The 19443-nt window shown below is 47.6% G+C and overlaps 1 protein-coding gene across 1 annotated transcript; it reads right to left on the reverse strand.

The window, feature by feature from the left end:
* Positions 1–14239: 14239 nt before the first annotated feature.
* Positions 14240–19418, reverse strand: DBI (diazepam binding inhibitor, acyl-CoA binding protein). Its single transcript, XM_045804093.1, has 4 exons — positions 19287–19418; positions 18141–18258; positions 16009–16071; positions 14240–14535 (listed from the first exon to the last, which is right to left on the reverse strand). Exons 1-4 carry the CDS (start codon positions 19293–19295, stop codon positions 14462–14464), a joined length of 264 nt encoding a protein of 87 aa, XP_045660049.1. The 5' UTR covers positions 19296–19418; the 3' UTR covers positions 14240–14461.
* Between the last annotated feature and the right edge of the window lie 25 nt (positions 19419–19443).

A 19443-nucleotide genomic window follows, 5' to 3' on the forward strand; every position in this document is an offset into this window, starting at 1 on the left:
TTTTTTTTTTTAATTTTGATTTTCAGTTGTTCATTGCTAATCCATAGAAATAGAATTGATTTTTTAATAATGACCTTGTATCCTATGATATTGCTTTTTCTCTTTCCAATCTAGATGCCTTTTATTTCTTTTTCCTTACCTCATGGCCTTGCTAGAAGCTCCAGGATGCTGTTGAATAGAAATGGTAAGAGTGGACATCTGTGCTGTGTCCGTGTTCTCAGAGGGAGAGCATTGAGTCCTTTTCCATTAAGTATGATGTTAGTTTGAGTTTTAACATCGTGCCCTTCATCAAGTTAGAGAAGTTTCCTTACAGTGTTAGTTTGTTCAGAGTTCGTATCGTGGATGGGGAATGACATTTGTTAAATGCTTTTTCTGCATCTACTGAGGTGATCACATTTTGTTTTTTCAGTCTTTCAATATGGTGAATTGCAGTGATTTGTTTCTGAATGTTGGGCCAAGCTTGTATTCCTGTAATAAATCTCACTTTATCCTTTTTATATATTGCTGGATTTGATTTGCTAGTATTTTATTAAGGATTTTTGCATCTGTGTTATGTTTTGTGTCTTTTTTTCCCCACTCATTGTAATATTTGTGAGATTCATCTGTTTTGTTGCATAAGGTTGTAGTTTGTTCATTCGTTACTATATATTATTCCATTGCACGAATATTCCATATTATTTCTCTTGTTCTCCTGTTGATGGACATGTGGGTTATTTTTAGTTTTGGGCTGTAAAGAATAGTGCTGTTATGAACATTTTTGTATAAGTCTTTTCGTGATGCATTTCAGTTGGGTGTCTACCCAGGAATTGAATTGCTGGGCCCCATGGCATACATATGTTTATCAAACAGTTATACAAGATATTTGAGCTGAAATATTTGTGCTGATGGAATATCAACAGTATATGAGAGTTCTGATCACTCTACCGTTTTACCAACACTTGAAGTTTCTTTTTCTTTTTCATTTTTGCTATTCTGGTGACTGTATTTGTATCATATTGTGGTTTTAAATTTCTCTGATGACTAGCAGGGTCGAGCACCTTTTCCTATGTTTATTGGCTGTTTGCATAGCCTCTTTTGAGAAGCTCTAGTCCTTTGCTCTTTTTTCTGTTGGATTATCTGTCTTTTTATTATTGATTTGTGGGAATTCTTTATATATTCTGGATACAACTATTTTGTAGGATAGACGTATTGCAAACATTTTTTTTCCCCACTCTGGTTTACCTTTGGATTCTCTGAACGGTGTTTTGCACTTTTTTTTTAAAAATATTTGTTTGTTTATTTATTTATTTATTTATTTGGGAGGGAGATACAGCAAAGGGAGGGGCAGAGGGAGAGGGAGAGAGAATCTCAAGCAGATTCTATGCTGAGCACGGAACCCGATCCAGGGCTTGCTCTCACGACCTTGAGATCATGACCTGAGCCAAAACCAAGAGTCGGACGCTTAACCGACTGCACCACCCAGGTGCCCCTCCACTGTCATTTTAAATTCTATTTAATGGGAAACCTTTTTCCCTGTTTGTCCCACATGAATGCTGGGCTGCCAATAGGCCCTATAGTTTGCTAGTTTTTTCCTACATCAGAAAGTGTTCTTAGTTAAGGTGGAAGAAACCTCCCACAAAGAAAACAAATGTATAAATTCACCTATATGAAGTTGTAGAACAGGCAAAACTAATCTAGGGCAGAAAAAAATGAGAACAGCATTTGCCTCCAGGAGTATGGTGACAGATAATCACCAGGAAGGAGCATGAAGGAACTTTCTGGATTATAGCAGTGCTCTATATTTTGACAGGGATCTGGTTTGTACAAGCCTGTGCATTTGTTAAAACATATCAAGTGGTATGTTTAAGATGTTTGCATTCTTTTTTTAAAGATTTTATTTTTTATGTGACAGAGAGACAGCCAGCGAGAGAGGGAACACAGCAGGGGAGTGGGAGAGGAAGAAGCAGGCTCCCAGCAGAGGAGCCCGATGTGGGACTTGATCCCCGAACGCCGGGATCACGCCCTGAGCCGAAGGCAGACGCTTAACCACTGTGCCACCCAGGAGCCCCAAGATGCTTGCATTTTATCATAGATGAATTTGACCCCAAAGAAATAAAACTGTAAAGAAATTTTGAACTCAAGTTAATAATATACCCATTTAAGTATTTAGGGGGAAGCATATTAATATCTGCAAGTTACTTTGAAATGCATCAAAAAGAATTCAGGTTGCAGAATTAGGGGGTGGATGTGTCGCTGTATGAGAAAGCGACGAGTAAAATGCTGTGGTAAAAATCTAGGCAGCAGCTACCTGGGTGTTCATTGTAAAAGTCTTTCAACTTTTCTTTTTTATTTCTTCTTCTTCTTCTTCTTCTTCTTCTTCTTCTTCTTCTTCTTCTCCTTCTCCTTCTCCTTCTCCTTCTCCTTCTCCTTCTCCTCCTCCTTTTTCTTTTTTGGTAGGCAGCAAAGGAAAGTTTATTGAGCGAGAGTCCAAAGCTCCCGAAGAGGGAGGGGACCTGCGAGGGTTGCCCTCAACTTTTCTGTGTTGGAAAAGTTTCCTAACAAAATGGAGAGAAATAAATAATTAAGATGAAAAGTTTCCTAACAAAATGGAGAGAAATAAATAATTAAGGACACGAAGTCCTTTAAAGTTCGGTGAGGCTGAAAGGAGGCCAGCTTTTCTTGCTCCCTGTCACGAGCTCCTGCAGCCCCTCCCTCCGTCTGTGTGTCACGCTGTTAATATCTGCAAGTTCTGTTCCCTGGCTGTCTGTGCTGGAAAGCGGCTTCCTCCCTCAGAGCCCTCAGCACATTTCCCTCTGTCCACGCAGGAGCTCAGGCTCCTCTGTGAGCATTTGAGTCTTGATCACGTGCACAATTCAGCACAGTGGCTTTGTCACTGCAGTGACACCAAAAAAGGCTCTGCGTGTGGTGCCCCCTGCGTGTGGCATCTGGCCTGAGAGGCAGGGCAGGGACACCTCAGTCCCGCTCTGCTTCCTGGGCACCTCAGCCTCCCTGGTTAACCCTTTAACACACACGACCTTGGTTCATGGAAACCGTTCTGGCCTTCTGCTCCCTGGCAGAACTAGACTCTGGGGAGTGGAGCTGGAACTGAGAAAGAGCCTCAAAGTGCAAGACACCATTTTGCCCTCCAAAGTATAAACACAAAACAATTTTTAAAGTGATCATGCTCCATGCTGGCAAGGATGTGATGATGACAGGGCACTTGTGCACATGACCAGTAAGAGCTTTCTTATGGAAATAATTTACATATGTATAAAAAGATTCTATGTGTTGAATCCATAAGTTATATCCAAGGATTTATCTATAAGTAAAAATTCAAAATGTTTTCAAAGATCTAGATAAGAAGATTTTTTTTAAAAGATTTTATTTATTTATTTGGCAGAGACAGCCCGAGAGAGAGGGAACACAAGCAGGGGGAGTGGGACAGGAAGAAGCAGGCTCATAGCGGAGGAGCCTGATGTGGGGCTTGATCCCAGAACACCGGGATCACGCCCTGAGCCGAAGGCAGACGCTTAACGACTGCGCCACCCAGGCGCCCCATAGATAAGAAGATATTTTATAAGTTATCATAATATTAGCAAAAATTGGATATTGCCTATCAGGATACTAACTCAATGGCAGTTGAACGATGTGATACAAATATTACCCAAGTTTCTGGTATTTTCCAAGTTAGCTGTAATACATGCACATTGTTTTTCAAATTAGAAAAAAATTTTCAATGCAGCAGTCTGGAGCTGAGATATGAAGAAGTCTACTGGGGATTCACGGTATGATGCATTTAAAGAGACTGTACCTTAAAAGATTTGTTTAAAAACTCATAAAATCAGGGGCACTTGGGTGGTTCAGTCATTAGGCGTCTACCTTTGGCTCAGGGCGTGATCCCAGTGTTCTGGGATCGAGCCCCGCATCAGGCTCCTCTGCTGGGAGCCTGCTTCTTCCTCTCCCACTCCCCCTGCCTGTGTTCCCTCTCTCGCTGGCTGTCTCTCTCTCCATCAAATAAATAAATAAAGTCTTAAAAAAAAAAACTCGTAAAATCAATTTGCAAAATCTTTTGCTTATGATATGAAGATAGTTCAGGACCCTGTTTAGGATCAAATTGATGGAAATGTGAAGTCAGTGGATAGAAGGAATGAAGACTACCGCGGAACTTTGTCTGCATTGGGCTGGAGCAAATGCCTGACAAAATTCCCAAGAGTATAACTGCAAGCAAGGGGTGTGAACTGTCCATCGTGGTAAAGGTTGCTGTTATTGCTGTCTTGCAGCATAGATAGCATTAGCTGCCAGTTCCCACCATCCACAGGGGAGGTGAAGGGTTACTGGAAGGGATAGAGCAGGGGGAAGGGAACTTTCGCTTCGGGAGTCCCTTGAGTTTGCACTGTGATGTGAATTTTGCAAGCATCTTATCCCGAGAGTAGCCCTGAGACGAGCGTTATACTGTTGTAACCAGGAAGTGATGGAAACCCGCATCAGACTTGCTCAAGCAAAAAGGGGATGTAATGGTTCAGTTATCTAGAAAGGACAGCTTGATGGAGGCCTCATGTGATAAGGTCATGAATCTCTGACAGGTTATACCCGCCCCCCCGCTGCCCCCCTCCAGCCTCAAATGGCTGCAACAACATCTTCCATCCCACAGGGCTTTCCAACGATGGGACCTGACACTTTTCCTATTAAGAAATGGGCCTGTGTTCTCTGTCCTTGAATTTGGGTGAACTCATGACGATGGCAGAGGTGATGCTATGTGGCTTGGGAGGCGAGGTGAAACAGATTCTGCCTGGGTCTCTTGGGAGGGGTGCTGGCTGACAGCCAGCATCAACTGCCAGCCGCCAGCATGAGTCATGAGGCTCTGAGAGGACTCCGTCCTTGTCATCATCTAGTGGCAACCACGTGAGCCATTCTGAACAACAGCCATCCAGTGGAGCCCAGTTGAGTCCAAAACCATGAGAATGATAATGAAATTGTTGTTGTTTTAAGCCACCAAATTTGGGGTGCCTTCTTACACAGCAACAGATAACTTTTTTCTTCCAGTGTCCAAATAAAATCTGAGGTAAGAGCTAGTCTGTTGAGTCATGACCATGCTGGATCATTACTGTGGCCCAAGGAATGGAGTTCTGTGACTTAGGTTGCCATCTGTATACTCTCCCCTTCCCCTGTTAATGACATCCTAGTTCTGTTTGGGTTGACAAGGTGCCCAGTCTGTCTTGTAGTGAAGCATGTGGTTAAATTCTGGCCAATGAGACAGAAGCAGAGATGTATACGGTTCTTTAGGGACAGATCCTATATTGTTTCCTACAATCCTGCCTAGTGTCCTGTTGCTGTAACAAATTATTACAAATTTGGTAGCTTAAAACAACACAGATTTATTGCCTTATAGTTCTGGAGGTCGGAAGTCTGATACGGATCTCACGAGGCTAAAGTCAGGGTGTCAGGAGGGCTGCATTCCCTCTGTAGGGGATGTCTCTCTTTCCTTGTCTCTTTGAGTTTCTAGAGGCTGCTGCATGCCCTGGCTCGTGACCTCTTCCATCTTCAAAGCCAGCGATATCACATCACTCTGACATTGACTGTTCTCCTTGTTTCTTCCACATTTAAGGACCCTCGTGAATACATTGGGCCAGCTGGATAACGCAGGCTCATCTCTCTATTTTAAGGTCAGCTAATTAACAACCTTACTTCCATCTGCAACCTTAATTGCCCTTTGCTGTGTAATCTAACATATTCACAGGTTCTGGGGATCAGAATGTGGACATCCTTGGGACATCATTATTCTGCCTACCCGAGATCCTCAGATGGGATTGGGGGTGTCCTTTTGTCCTTTCCTCCTTCTTCCCCCGTCTTTGTTTTTTAAAAGATTTATTTATTTATTAGAGAGAGAAAGAGAGAGAACATGGGGGGGAGGGGCAAAGGGAGAGGGAGAGAGAAAATCTCTAACAGACTCCACCGTGAGCATGGAGCCCAATGCGGGGCTCGATCTCATGGCCCTGAGCTCATGACCTGAGCTGAAATCAGGAGTCGGATGCTCAACCAACTGAGCCACCCAGGCGCCCCATTCCCACTGTCTAGAATGGACTCAGATATGTCCACTTCTGAGGTACTGTGGTTTGCAGCCTACCAGAACCACCTCTTGGGAGTTGCTCAAATGAGAGGAGGGGATGCTGGACAAAATCAACAACCCCCGAGACTGAGGACCTTACAACATTTACCATCAGTATGTACAGCTCACAAGTCTCCAGTTGACGATGGTTCTGCCAAGCTTCTCTGAGACCAACTGGACTTAACTTTCAGGCTGTGGGTTAGGTTCAGGTGTGCTCTACCTGTCTCTCACATCTACCTGTCTCTCACATCTACCTGGGACAGCTGCTTCTCAGGAATATTCTCATGGCAGATGGCAAAGTATATGAGGTCAAAACAAGCCACGTAAGCACATTCACAGCTCTTGCTTGCATCGTGTCTGATCACATTTCATTGGCCAAAGCAAGTCGTATGACCATAACCAGTGTTAGTGGAGTGGAAATGGAAATTCTGCTCATTCTTGTGGGAGGGTCTTCAGAGTGATGCACGAAGTTGCATAGATATAGAATTCTATTACATGAAGGATGGAAAGTTTTGGGAGCCATCATCCACTTTGCCACAATGGTGTAAACCAAATCATTTCTCTCACCAATGGGGGAGTTTTGGAGGGCTTTTTCTTTATGCCCACTTGAGCTGGGGGTGATTACTAAATTACTAAAATTACTAAAGTGATTTTCTTTTCCTCACACTATTTAAAAAATACTTAAAACATATAGAAAAATACAGAGACTAATATATCACTGAATATACTGAAATATGTACTCACAACCCAAATTTAAGAAATGTTTTTTACTTAAAAGAACCCCCAGATTCGTATTCTATTCTTTATATATGTAATTTAGGATATATATTTTTATATACATTATTTATAAATTATATATATATATATATATATATATATATATATATATATATTTATTTATTTATTTATTTAAAGTAGGCTCCACACCCAACGTGTTGCTTGAGCTCACGACCCTGAGATCAAGAGTTGCGTGCTCTACTGACTGAGCCAGTCAGGTGCCCCTATTCTTTTTCTGCTCTTGGAACATCAAATTTTTGAGACCCCCCCCCCCAGATAAACTATAAATGCGTTAGTTCGTGTTCCAGAATCCTGGGTCCCATACACTAGGTTATTACCATACTTAGCTTATATGGACACAGTCCTGACTATTTACAGTAGCTGTATCACTTAGGAATTGCATTTGTCTGCGAGTAATAGTGCACTGAAAAAAAGGTGGTTTGAACACACAAGGGATTATTCTTTGACAGAGGAAGTCTTCAGGTAAGCAGCTCAAGGATAATCTAGTACTTCTTCAGAGTCGTCAGGAATCAGGATCCTTCTATCTTTCTTTATCCACTCTCAAGTTTTCCTCATGGTTCAATATGGCCGCTGGAGTTCCCTCTATCATGTCTGCTTGTGTGTCCTTTTCCTCCCTCATCACTCCATGTGTATCTTCTAAAATTAGGTACTTGGTGGAAGAAGTTGATCTTCATGGACTCAGGAGAATGAGCTTTGGTCAAGTCCATTAGCGGTGGAGTATGTTTGTGAACTAGGACTTCCCAGCTCCTAAACCTATTCTCTTCTAGCTTATTGTTCGCAATTTTTCTCTTCTTCCCTATAACAGAATTATATATCCATGTTCTTCGCTATGAAACTCTGTAGTGCCTCTCACTGGCGTAAGCAGAGTGAACATCCCTGCCCTGTTGACTTTGGGCTTGGCCATGGGACTTGTTTTGATTAATGAAATGTGAGCAGCTGTGACCCAAGCAGAGCCTTTGAATGTGCTTGCACAACCGGGTTCAGTCTCTTGAAATTTCTGCAATGTTCCAGGACAAGAACATGCTCCTAGATACCTGCTAGTTCAAGAATAAGGAGATAAGTGGAACAGACCAAACCTAAATGTCAACCTGGATTCAGGTTCATCTGATCTCAGGGAAGTCCTTCAGGTCATAGCTGAACTGCAGACCCATGAGTGTGAAGTATATGCTTATTCTTAAAAGGAAGAGTTTTGGGAATTATTTGTTACAGAGCATTATCATAGCAAAAAAAAGTTGACTAATACACCCACCAGGCTGGTCAACTCAGGAGAAAGAGTTAAGGATACGATTTTATACTCTTTCTGTTGAAAATGACAAGAAGTCAGTTCATGTCAGAACGAAAAAGGAATGTATGGCTCACATTTCTGAAAAGCTCAGGGGTAGATCTGGTATCTCGTACAGCTGAATACAGAACCCAGATATTACACAGCTTTGTGTTTCTTTCTACCTATCCCTTGCCCCCTCTTCTCTTTGAAATATTAACTTCATGCTTTGCTATGGTAATTAACTTCTTCTGTGCTGCTGGGAAAGGTGGCAGCAAGCAGCTCAAGTTTATAATGTCTCCGCAACTAGGGATTCCCAAGGATGGGTGACCCTTCCATTGTGGCCTGGCCAATCAAGATGCTCCATGCTCCCGGCCATGGGATTGGTTCAGTCATGGCCAGGTAGCCCAAGCAATCATTCTTCCCAGAATTTTCAAGCTGGGATCATCAGGAAAAAGTATCCCTCTGATATTCTAGGGTTCTGATGGGCTAATTCCTCAGGAATAGGGGAGCAGAGATATTTCCTTAAAAGAAGGGATGATGGTCCAAGTTCGCATGAGCGCAAAAGATATACAATTTAAGACTGGGGAAGAGTCTGGGTTACTTCAGCCAGAATCTCCCAAAACTTAAAATTCTAAAAAACATTAATTCATTTTTTATTTAAACTCTTTTGTTGACTAATAATACCTAGGGTATATTAATTTTTTTCTGTGTATTAGGCATTTATTCAATCCTCCTTCATAGAGATTATCCTATTATATCCACAAAAAAATCTCAGGCTCAAGGAAGATAAGAAACTTGCTCAAGGTCATGAAGAACAAAAGTGGTCATGGCATGATTCAGATTAAAATCTATCTGCAAAGCCCATGCTCTTTCCACCCCAGTGTATCACCTGATGAACTGGCAGCATCCCTTAGGGCCACACTCGGGCAAAACTGTGCTAAGGGTGGGGTAATCGCCTCTCCAAAACCCCTCCTACTTTGCAGTCCCCCTTTCTTCTGGCACCTCTCCTAGTTGATGGTGATGCCCTGCGGTTGGTGTGTGATTTCTAGGTGTGGTCCCATTGGTGGCAACCCGGGCTCTAGCTTGTTCATGACGTCCATCAAAACTGCTAACTCCCATGCTTTTAAGGCCCCAGGTCTCCAACACAGAGGAACCCAATCAAGTTCACAAGAGAGTCCTCCAGGTCATGGAGTCACATTTGTACTTGACAAAGACCTTCAGGGTCTTACCTCTAAAGGAGGGCTGCCGGTGGAAGGGAACAGCCCACAGGCAGCCACATGGGAGTCAGCAGGCACATGAGTTTCCTGGGGTTCCTGCAACAAATCACAAAAACTGGGTAACTTCAAACAATACAAATTTATTCTCCCACAATTCTGCATGCCAAAAGTTCAGATTTAAGGTATTGGCAAGGTCAGTCCCTTCTGGGGACTATGAGGGAGAATCCGTTCTATGCCTCTCTCTTAGCTTCTGGTGTTGCTGGCAGCCCTTGGCATTCCTTGGCTTATGGCTGCATCACTCCAGTCTTGCCCCCATAGTCACATGGCCTTTTTCTCTGTGGATCTCTGTGTTTCAAATTTCTCTCTGTTGAAAGGATGCTAGTCATTAAAAGGATACCCAGGATGATCTTATCTTGAGATTCTTTTTATTTCCCCTCCAAGGGCCAGAATGTCTTTATTGAAGTGGGATGCTAGGACATGAGTGAGGGAGATTCTCAAAGGCCTAGGGCTCTCCCAGTACCTGGCTACGTGTTCCACTGTAGCTGGTGGGTCCAAGTGGCTGAGATAGCCCGGGGCCAGCATCCAGCATCAACGGCCCAAGAGATTGCCCTTCCCCCAAATGCCTCGGCCTGTGCTTGGTACCTCACCAGTTTCCCTGGAAAGGCTTTACGGGCTTTAAAGCTCCTAAAAAAGGAGACTATCTACAATCTAGAATTATGTTCATTCATTACTTAGAGAAATCATAAAATGTAAGAAAAATCCAAGGGTTGAGTTGTATCCAAGGCAGGGGGGATTGCTTCTCTGTTTGGATGAATGCAGAGAGGGCATCCCAGGGCATTCTGTTGCCCTACGGTTTATGGTTTACAGATCTTTCAGGGCAAAGATGGTGTCTGAATTATCTTCAAATCCTAGGTTCCTGAAAGAGCTTTGCTTATTTTATGGTCTGTTCTTAGCTACTCCATGTTCTTTCGAAAGAGAGGTCATGTGCAATCACACAAATAAATAAGCGAGGAAACATTCTGATGTCTTCCTTGGGAGCTGCCAAGGGTGGAGGAATTGTCTTGTCTTGACCCAGGCCCACAAGGCACAGCTCAGCTAATGCCCGCCTTTGCTGGATATTTTTCCTGGCCCGTCCTCAACTCCAGACAACCATAATTTAATTTAATTTAAACACCTTTAATCATCTGGCTACTTAAACCACCCCCTCACAACTTCCCAAGCCAGCCATTTCTGGGGCCTTGAATTTCCCCTCCTCTGGCTTTCCTTCCTATCTACACTGGACAATGACCTTCTGCTCAACCCCATTTTATTGATGAAGAAACTGAGGCTTACAGAGGTGACCTGACTTGCCCCATGTCTATGTAACTCAGGCAGTGGCTGACCAAGTCCCCGACTGACCCCTGACCTACAGCACAGGTTCCCAGGCTTTTGTCTCTTGGAGTAACTCTTGTGTGGGGAGAACATTCTGGAACGACCCACACTTATTTGAGCGGTTGACTTCCCACCTATTGGAGCATGGCCAGGATGGGGAGCAGCACTTTGTGACTCTAGGCCAGGACCTGTCTGGATGGTGGGGAAGGAAGCATCGAGGGTGAGGATGTACACTAGCTAAGGTCCCTGGGCTGCTGGGAAGTTGTGTTTGCCCAGCATTGTGTGAGGCTCTCTACCTGTTTTATCAGCCCATTCTCTAGATGAAGAACATGTGGCTCCAAGGAGATCCATGATCCAGCACCCGGGAGACCGCAGTGGGATTCACAGGTAAGTCTGTCACCGAAGGCAGATCAGAGGTAAGAAAGTACCACAGGGGTGCCGTGGATGCCTCACAGGGGAGAGCGTGAAGACTGGTGCCCTGCTCCCCACTGCCGATCCCATTTGTTCCCAAATGACAGCCTGTGAACCATCCCTGGGCTGTACGTGCATTTCCACAGGAGCCATGGGGCAGGCGTGGCCCCTGAAGCCACTGGTCACGTGTCCTCAGAACACCACAGCTTGTGGGACGCCTGGGGGGCTCCGTCGGTGAAGCGTCTGCCTTCGGCTCAGGCCATGATCCCAGAGTCCTGGGATTGAGTGCCGTGTGAGGCCCCTTGCTCGGCAGGGAGCCTGCTTCTCCCTCTGCCTGCTGCTCCCTCTGCTTGTGCTCTCTCTCTCTCTCTGGCAAGTAAATAAATAAAATATTAAAAAAAAAAAAAAAAGAATACCACAGCTTGTCACTTTTGGAGAAACCAGTACCACTACTTTATAGTGTGTGTGTGGGGGGGGCGGCAGGGGGCTGCTCCCAAACCTGGGAGAACCTCAGAATCCTGTGAGATGCTTACAAAAGTATGGCGCACCGGGGCCCCCGCTCCAGCCTGGGAGACGTGGTCTGCTTCCCGGAGCTGCTTCTCAGGAAGACGTGCACAGTAGGCGGGGGCTTTCACAGCACCTTCTGCTAGGCCAGTGGGGCAAGGGTCACCTTTGTCCTCGGCCGGCCAGGGACACTGCAAACCTGAGTGGCAGCTGGTGGTCACGAGAGAGAATGTGACAGAAGGGCCCAAGCGAGGCCTTCCTGGACAGAGAGCCCTGGGTTTGGATCCATTCACATCACCCGAGCCTTAACCCCCTCATCTGAATAATGGGTCCAGTCATTCCCAACACAGAGCATCGAGGCGTAGTAGCCCCTTCAAAGCCCTGCAGGACTAAATTCACCAACCGAAGTGGGAGGCTCGCCCTGCAGGTTCTCAGCAAATGACAGCCAGTAGCCGGGGGGCTACGCCAGCTGCGCGCAGATGGGCCTTTCCACTCCTGCGGTGGTTTTCTCCCATCTGCATCCACACCCGCCTCCGGGGGAGGAGAAACACGGAGGAGCCCTAACACAGTCCTAGCAGACGTCACTGCCGATGGCCAGGCTGTGCTCTCTCCATCAGCGCTTCCCTAGGCTGAGGCCCGTTTTCTGATGCTGGCCGGCCACTGGGCAGCAGCATGCGCCCAACACCTGCCTGGTTCCGGTTTCCTTTCGTGAGCTCGAGTGCGGGGCAGGCTCTTCTGCCCGCACCCCTCCAGTGCTGCCACGGGGACTGATCCTTCTGGGCTAGGTCCTTGACGCCAACAGCCATTGCAAAGGATGTTGCCAGGGACAAGGGTTGGTTGAAAACTGGTGGGAGAAGAATTCCTGATGAAGGGTCACACACTGGGCACTCCCTCTACGGCAGGAGTTTCTCACACAATTTCATTTCACACTGATTGCCACCCTCCAGGTAAGTGGGCTAGGCCTGACCCCGGAGCAGGTCTGTGTGGACAAGAACCATGCCCTGGACTCATTTAAGGTGGTTTTTCCTTTGGTTTATCCCTGAAGCAGCCAAAAACTGGTCAAAGGAGAGACTGCGATATGGGTAGAGTTGAGTGGCTCTGGCTCCCTACGGCCTCTGGGCTCAGAGATGCCTAGGAGTTCTGTGGCCTTGGCAGGCTGGGTGCCCTGGAGCCGGGTGGGGGGAGGGCCGAACAGAGAGAAGGGGGGCCCTCAGTCACGTTAGCGCCCAGGGAAGGCTAACTCCCATATAAATGACATTGCCACTCAAGAAGTCACTTCACTTAGGTCGCAGGTCTAGGTTATGAACCTTGACCCCATTGGGAGCACTTCCCCCCTATCTACACCTGAGCTTTTCAGGGCTCGTTTTCCATGTGCAGGCTGGGCTGGCATGGGACAATCACCATTCTCAGAATCCAAGGATGCCGTCGGGTCCACAGTCTGAATGCCTCTGACCACCTCTCCTTCCCAGCAGCTGCCTAGCACCTTTGCTGGCAAATTCTGTACTACTGAACTTCGTTATCAAGACTTCTATCTGGTGTCACTTCACGCTGTAGGTATGCTGTACACCAGGCATTCGAGAGCTGCCCTCCCTGCTGTTGCGGTTTCTCCTGTTCCAGCACAGGGCACACCTGTGAGGCTACCTTGTGTGGTGCACGTATCTGAGCCAGGGACAGGTGTGAGTGAATGCTGGCTCTTAGATTATTCAACAGCTGAGCAAGTTGAAGCAAGTTGAGCAAGCTTGGGCAAGTCGCAACTCTGATGCCTCCCTGTTCTGCTGGCTCAACTAGGTCTAAGACTGGGGGACGGGCTCCAGAGGGAACGGACAGCTGTCTGGCCTCAAGGAGCTTCTCCCTTGACCCCTATCAGCCTCAGCATCCTCACCTGCACAATGGGAAAATCACGACCTTCCTCGAAAGGCAAGACTGTGGGAGTGAATGGAGTAGAGCATCTGGCAAGGAGGGCCTGACGGCTGTCTTTTTTTTTTTTTTTTTTTTTACTTTTCAACAACCTGCAACCCCCCAGAGAAGCTCTAGCCTTTTTTCTCTGTAACCTTAACCCCTTGCCTCCTGGGTCCTGATCTCCCTTCTCCCTGCTGAGCACCCACTTCTCCAATTGGTTTTGCCTGCCCAGCTGCCCACGGCCCAGCTGCCCGTGGGCCTGCGACTCTGGGAATGCCCTGTGGCACGTGCACAGTTCATTCATTCCTGACCGGGGCTTCTAGCCTTGCTCCTTTGCTCTGGAACCACAGACGGGAGGGACTTCAGACAAACCTCAAATACTTGTCAACCCTGCTTTCCTCAGAGCTTGAGGCCAGCAATGTCCCCAGCAGGTGGCTGGCAGTCCTGTGGCCTGAAGTCTCACTCAGCCCACCCCGTCAGTGTGGCTGGAAGGGGGAGGAAGAAGGAGGTAGGAAAGGCTATGTCTGTAACCCTTTCCCTCCCCACCAGGGGCGTGTCGCCTCCCTCGCACCCCACCAGAGTGGAGGAGGGTGAGCGCGAACACTTCCAGACAAAATCTTTAGAAGAAGGAAATGAGGAAGAGCGATCGGAACAGAGTAAACTATTTCAAGAACCCAGATTACCTCAGACTTAAAGTAACAAATGCATTTTTAATTGATCTACGGATAAAAACTACTTAGCACAGGTCAGCAACCAGGGCAGCCCCTGCTCTGTTGGAGCCATGTCCCGTATGGTCTTCAGGACCTAGGTTAACAGGCTATATGCATTATTACATGTCATCCACAGTATTAGAAAAACAAGGCATTAGACCAGTTTAGATGAAATGCACTGCTGGCGGCCAAATCCAGTCCATTATATTCCGTATTTTTTCTTTAGTTCTTCTACTTTGTTGACGTAAGCTTTCATGGCATCTTCCTTGGAAGTCCCTGTAAGGAATCAACAGGATTATCTGTCAGAGAGGCAGCACGGTGGAAAAAGCAGCAGACTTAAAGCCCTAGAGGCCCCAGTTTCATGCTCGGAGACTCAGTTTCTCACCTGTAAAGTGGGGTTTCTACTTCCTGCACCTCACAGACGAGGCCAGGACTCAACTTGAAATCCTTGAGGAGGTCGGCCCCTTAAGGGCCAGGATGCTCCGTGAGGCACTGAACCCCTAACATGCGTGCAGCTGTCCTGAGGCCCATCGTGGGCCTGCTGGCCACGTGAGTCCCCTACTGTTGTGGGCGCGTGATCAACCTGAGGCTTGGGAGGAAGGCTGGACGCTCCACACAGGTCAGAAAGCCTGACACAAGGAGCCGCAGTGACTTTCCTGGCCCTGCTGACTCTCTCTGACTCTCATGGTTGCCTTTGACCCATCAAGTATCTCTCTCCGTTGGGCTCTTTGCTGGAGCTGCGAAGCTGCCAGCAAGAAAGCAAAGCCAGGCACCATCTTCTCCCCAGAGAGAAGCGGTGAGAAAAGTTTCGAGAACTCTGAGTAAACGCAGCTGACTCGTGGAGGGGAATGAGGCAGAGCTCTGCCTACGTGCTGCAGTCCAAAGAGCACGGACCAACCATATCCCTCAGAGATGGCGAAGCCCGGCTTCCTGGAGTCTGCGATGAGGGAGAGACACTGGAGTCGGAGTGCTCTCTGAAACACTGCAGAGTGCCGGGACACTGGTCTACAAACGGCCAGTGACGATGGGCAGTCAGACGGGCATTCCTGTTCCAGTTACTTGCAAATCCTAGGAGGATACTTATTGTATTCTAGCCCTTTTTGAATCCGAGGGTTTTTCATTCGCGGGAAGACAGAGGGCTTATTCAGAAACTAGCTAGCGAGAACACAAAAGCTGGCAGGCACTTCAGTGCCAACTTGTGGGTCCTGCTGCAGCAGGTGGCACGTGATGAAGGCGGAGCTGGGATACTTCTTGGCTGCTGTTGCTTAGCACAGAATAGCTCCATTCATGGGGCTTACGATGTGCCAGCAGCTTGCCATGCATTAGCTCATTCCTTTCCTTTATGTGCCTTTCTGGCTGGAAGGGAGCTGGGGAGGGCTGCTTGGGTTAGGGGATTGCCGCTCGGCCTTGCGAGGAAGAGGAAAGTGTGGGCAGGAAATCACTCCTTGTGAATACATATAAAGCCCAGCCCAACTCTTCACCACCCCCCAGCCTGTTTTTCAGTAACTTGGTCCCCAGCCCCTCCTCTCCAGAGGATACCACTGCTCAGAGACGGTGCTCTTGGAGAAGGCATACATGGTATTAGGAGAAAAAGTAGGTGGCCCAGTTTTTTTCCATTCTGGCCAGGCCAGGCTGGTTTCTAGCATGTGTCTCATCCACTGTTTGCTCTCTTCACCCCTTACGCTCCATACCGAAGAGGATTTCGTTACCGGGCTTCACAGACCAGGGAAACTGATTACAAACAATTACCTTTCAGCTGATTCCAGGCATCCCACTTGGCCTTGCCTTTGAGATCCAACAGCCCAGGCCGTTCTGAAACAAGGGAAGGAAAGACGTTAGATCTGCCTCAAGTTCTAAGGGAGAATGTCATCGACTCTCTTGTCCTGAAAGCCATCTTGCCTTTCATTGGTTCCTTCCAGGCTCTGTTATGGAGTTAAATGGGTCTAGCATAGTGGGTTCTGTCTTCAGGAACCCAGATGTACAGAAATCCAAATTTAAGATGTAGAGAAAATAGGACGAAAACTGTTCTCATTACTAGGCAGTCTTTGTCTTAAAAGTTAAATAACTTCAAAACTTCTCCTTTTAAAAGCCACACTTAAAAAAAAATTTTTTTTAAACAAGTACTACATTCATTCATACGGCTTAAAATTCAAATGCTATTTAGGAGAATACTATAAAGTCTCCCTCCCACCCCTGCTCTCATTCACCCAATGTCTCTCCTTCATGTTATTATTACTATCAGTTTTCTGGGCACCTCTTTCTGTGAACAGTCTGTTCATATCCTTGCCCCATTTTTCTACCAAGTTGTTAGTCTAATTCTTGTTAATTTGTGGGCATTTTCTCCCCCAAAGGCAAAGCATTCTTTAACTCATACCATGATTTTGTGCTTTCAGACCCATCATCAGCTGCACTTGGGAAACACACTGGCTACTTCCCTGCTGACCTATTTTACGGCCACGCTGAGAACAAAGGCAAGAGAAGCAATCCCAGTGCCCATGGCCCAGACCACTGTGCCTAAGAAACACCAGATCTCCTCAGATGTTTCCAGAGAAGCATTCCCAGTGATGCCAGAAAGGGCACCTGCAGAGTTGTCATCTAGGAAGAGTAAGCACGCTCCAAAAGCCCTTTTTGTGATGATGGACGTTTTACATTTGCACTAACTCAGGGCCACTGGCCACTTGTGGCATTTGATACGTGGCTTGTGTGACTGATGACTAGGCTCTGCATTTTATTTAACTATTTTCAATTTAAAATTGAACGTGGCTAGTAGTGACAATCTACTGGACAGTGCAGCCCTACAATGAGCTGACTCCTCCCCAGTCAGGAAGCGACAGACTCCCAAGCCAGTCTACATACTCATGTAAAGCAGCACAGAGGCCAGGGTCCAGGAAAATCCTGTTTGGCGGAAAAGCATCTCAGCCCCTCTGATCACCCCCACTTCATCTCTCCTTCCCCTCCTTGGAAGAATATAAAGTTTATAAACCCAGTGCAGAACTCAACTTTGCCCTAAGACCTTTTTCAGCTAAGCCCTTCCTGGGAACTTTGATTTGGCACTGCTCTGGGCACCATTTCTGGCTTCCAGATGGCTGGCAGCCACCCACTTGCTCCACTGCCCACCCCAAGCGCAGTGGAACTGGCCGTGCTTAGCCTCCTGAACAGGGGAGGTGGAGACCTCCTTCTATGCTGCCATGGCCACTGCCTCGGAGTCCCTGCATACATTGCACTGTGCTGTTGCCGCAGTACACACCTGAGCTGCAGGGACTTAGGGCAGAATAAAAACTGTCCAAAGCAGGAAAGACTGTATTCAGAATATGGTAGTCTAAACTACCACCTCAAAATCTCTACCAAGATTTTTTTCAATAGGGAAGAAACAGCAGGAACCGCTCTCAGCAAAAATGCTTCTGAACGGCCACAGGAAGCCAGCTGTTTCTCTGCTCCTGATATCGGGTGTGGCCCAGCTGCCAAGTGCTCTGACTTTGGTTCTGCCTGTCTGGGGTGGAAGTAGTATGGTTCAACAAAGCTACTACTGAGCCGAGAGCTTGGACTAACTCTCTTCCAGGCTGGGGTTTCTGCTTCCTCCCAAGTAGATGGAAAATGCTGGTGATAACCAGTAAAGTCCTTCTAAAAATGAGGATTTGAATTCTGCTACCTGGGCCACCAAGAACAGTGCAGGGTCTGTGAGCCCCATTCAGGAGCTTGGTCTTGGCGGGGGGCGGGGGGGGGTAGTGACACGACCACTCCATGAGCCATTACTGTGTTCCACCTGCAGGGCTTTGGGTGGTTTTGAGTGTGCAGTTCCCACTGATTGAGTTCTAGCACCCATCAAGGCTGCTGAGCCTGCCTTGGGGAGTAGGGGCCTTCCCAAGCTCATCTCAGCATACCTGTGTTTATGTCACCCACAGTTGCTTGTTTGAAGTGGCTGTAGATGAACAACATCTCATCATCTGCTGGCTTGGTCTTGAGGTGCTTAACATCCTCAGCAGCTTTGTCGAACTCAGCCTAAACATGAGGGAGAGAAGAGGCCTAAATAGAGCTCAGTAATGGGGAGAGACAGGTTGGAAAGGCAGCACTCCTCTGATGCCCGCGAGGAAAAGCAGTGTGTCTTCTGAGCTCTCCAAGAGGGCAGCCAGAAAGATTCAGCAAAACCAGGGGGAGCACATCGGTTCACTTGTTTGATGGACAACTGTATGCTCTCACCATAGTAGGTACCAGGTGCTGGAAACACAGTGATGAAGGAAGCAGGCTAGGAGTACCTGCAGTTCACTGAAAAAGCGTGGTCAACTCTCTCACCACCCCTGGGTCAGGCCGGGTCCCAGTAAAGCCCCGACCTGTCGATAGGGATAGCACAGCGTGTTTAAAACAGGTGAGAAGGGGACAGGGTTTGAGGGCGGCGGTGTCAGCGGCTAGAGCCTGTTGGACCCCTGCCCCCTGGGACTGGGTGCCCAGAGCTGACCTCTATTTCAGTGCTCTGATTGGAGAGAGGTGAGATGAGTCAGAGGTCATCTCACACAGCTCAGTCTCCAGAAAGCGGCTACACTGTAAAGAGGGAAAAGGCCTCTGGGTCACCTCTCCCCAAGCCCTCCCCTTCCCGCACGTTGGACACTCAGCCCCTCTGTCCCCTGACCTCCAAGCAGTCAGCCACGGCTTCCTTGCTTCCCCACTCTGCATGGCGTCCCTACTCCTGCCCTGACCTTCGGGATGGGGAACTCAGTCTCCTTGCTCCTTCAATCCACGGATCTTCAATCCCTCTACCTTTCATCCTACCTAGGACCCTCGCCTCCGACCCCTGTTCCTGCTTCATCGCAAAGTCAACCCCATGGGCAACTTTCTAGAAGTTGCGGGTGGGTAACAGTGTCCAAACCCTGTAAGTTCCGCTCACAAGGCTCTGTGCAAAGAAAGCTGGGCACTGGTCCATGAGGCGCAACGGGGGCCGGAGAAGGAAAGACCCTGAGGGAGTTCTGCCTGGGAGATACCCACCCCCCCCAGCCTAGTCGCACCTCCGCAGCCAGACTAGGCACGCTTTATACCTGAGACATGCTGGCGGGGTTGCGAGGATTCCAGAGAGCCCGCGGAGGCGGCGAAGAGCAGGAAACAGTAGCACACCACTCGACTGGCAGCGCCTTTAGAGGCGCAGCCGCAGGCGGCTCCAGCCCCGCCAGGCAGGCGACAGGCAGCCAATCAGAA

This window comes from Ursus americanus, chromosome 1 (genome assembly GCF_024610735.1).
Source record: "Ursus americanus isolate L20-20 chromosome 1, mUrsAme1.1.p, whole genome shotgun sequence".
Lineage (NCBI taxonomy): Eukaryota > Metazoa > Chordata > Mammalia > Carnivora > Ursidae > Ursus > Ursus americanus.

Excerpts from the sequence above, each read along its gene's own strand:
- DBI (XM_045804093.1), bottom strand. Across the intron at positions 16,072-18,140 it reads TGTGGGTGACATAAACACAG|AACGGCCTGGGCTGTTGGAT; the intron begins GTATGCTGAGAT and ends CCCTTGTTTCAG. Across the intron at positions 14,536-16,008 it reads TGCCTGGAATCAGCTGAAAG|GGACTTCCAAGGAAGATGCC; the intron begins GTAATTGTTTGT and ends GATTCCTTACAG.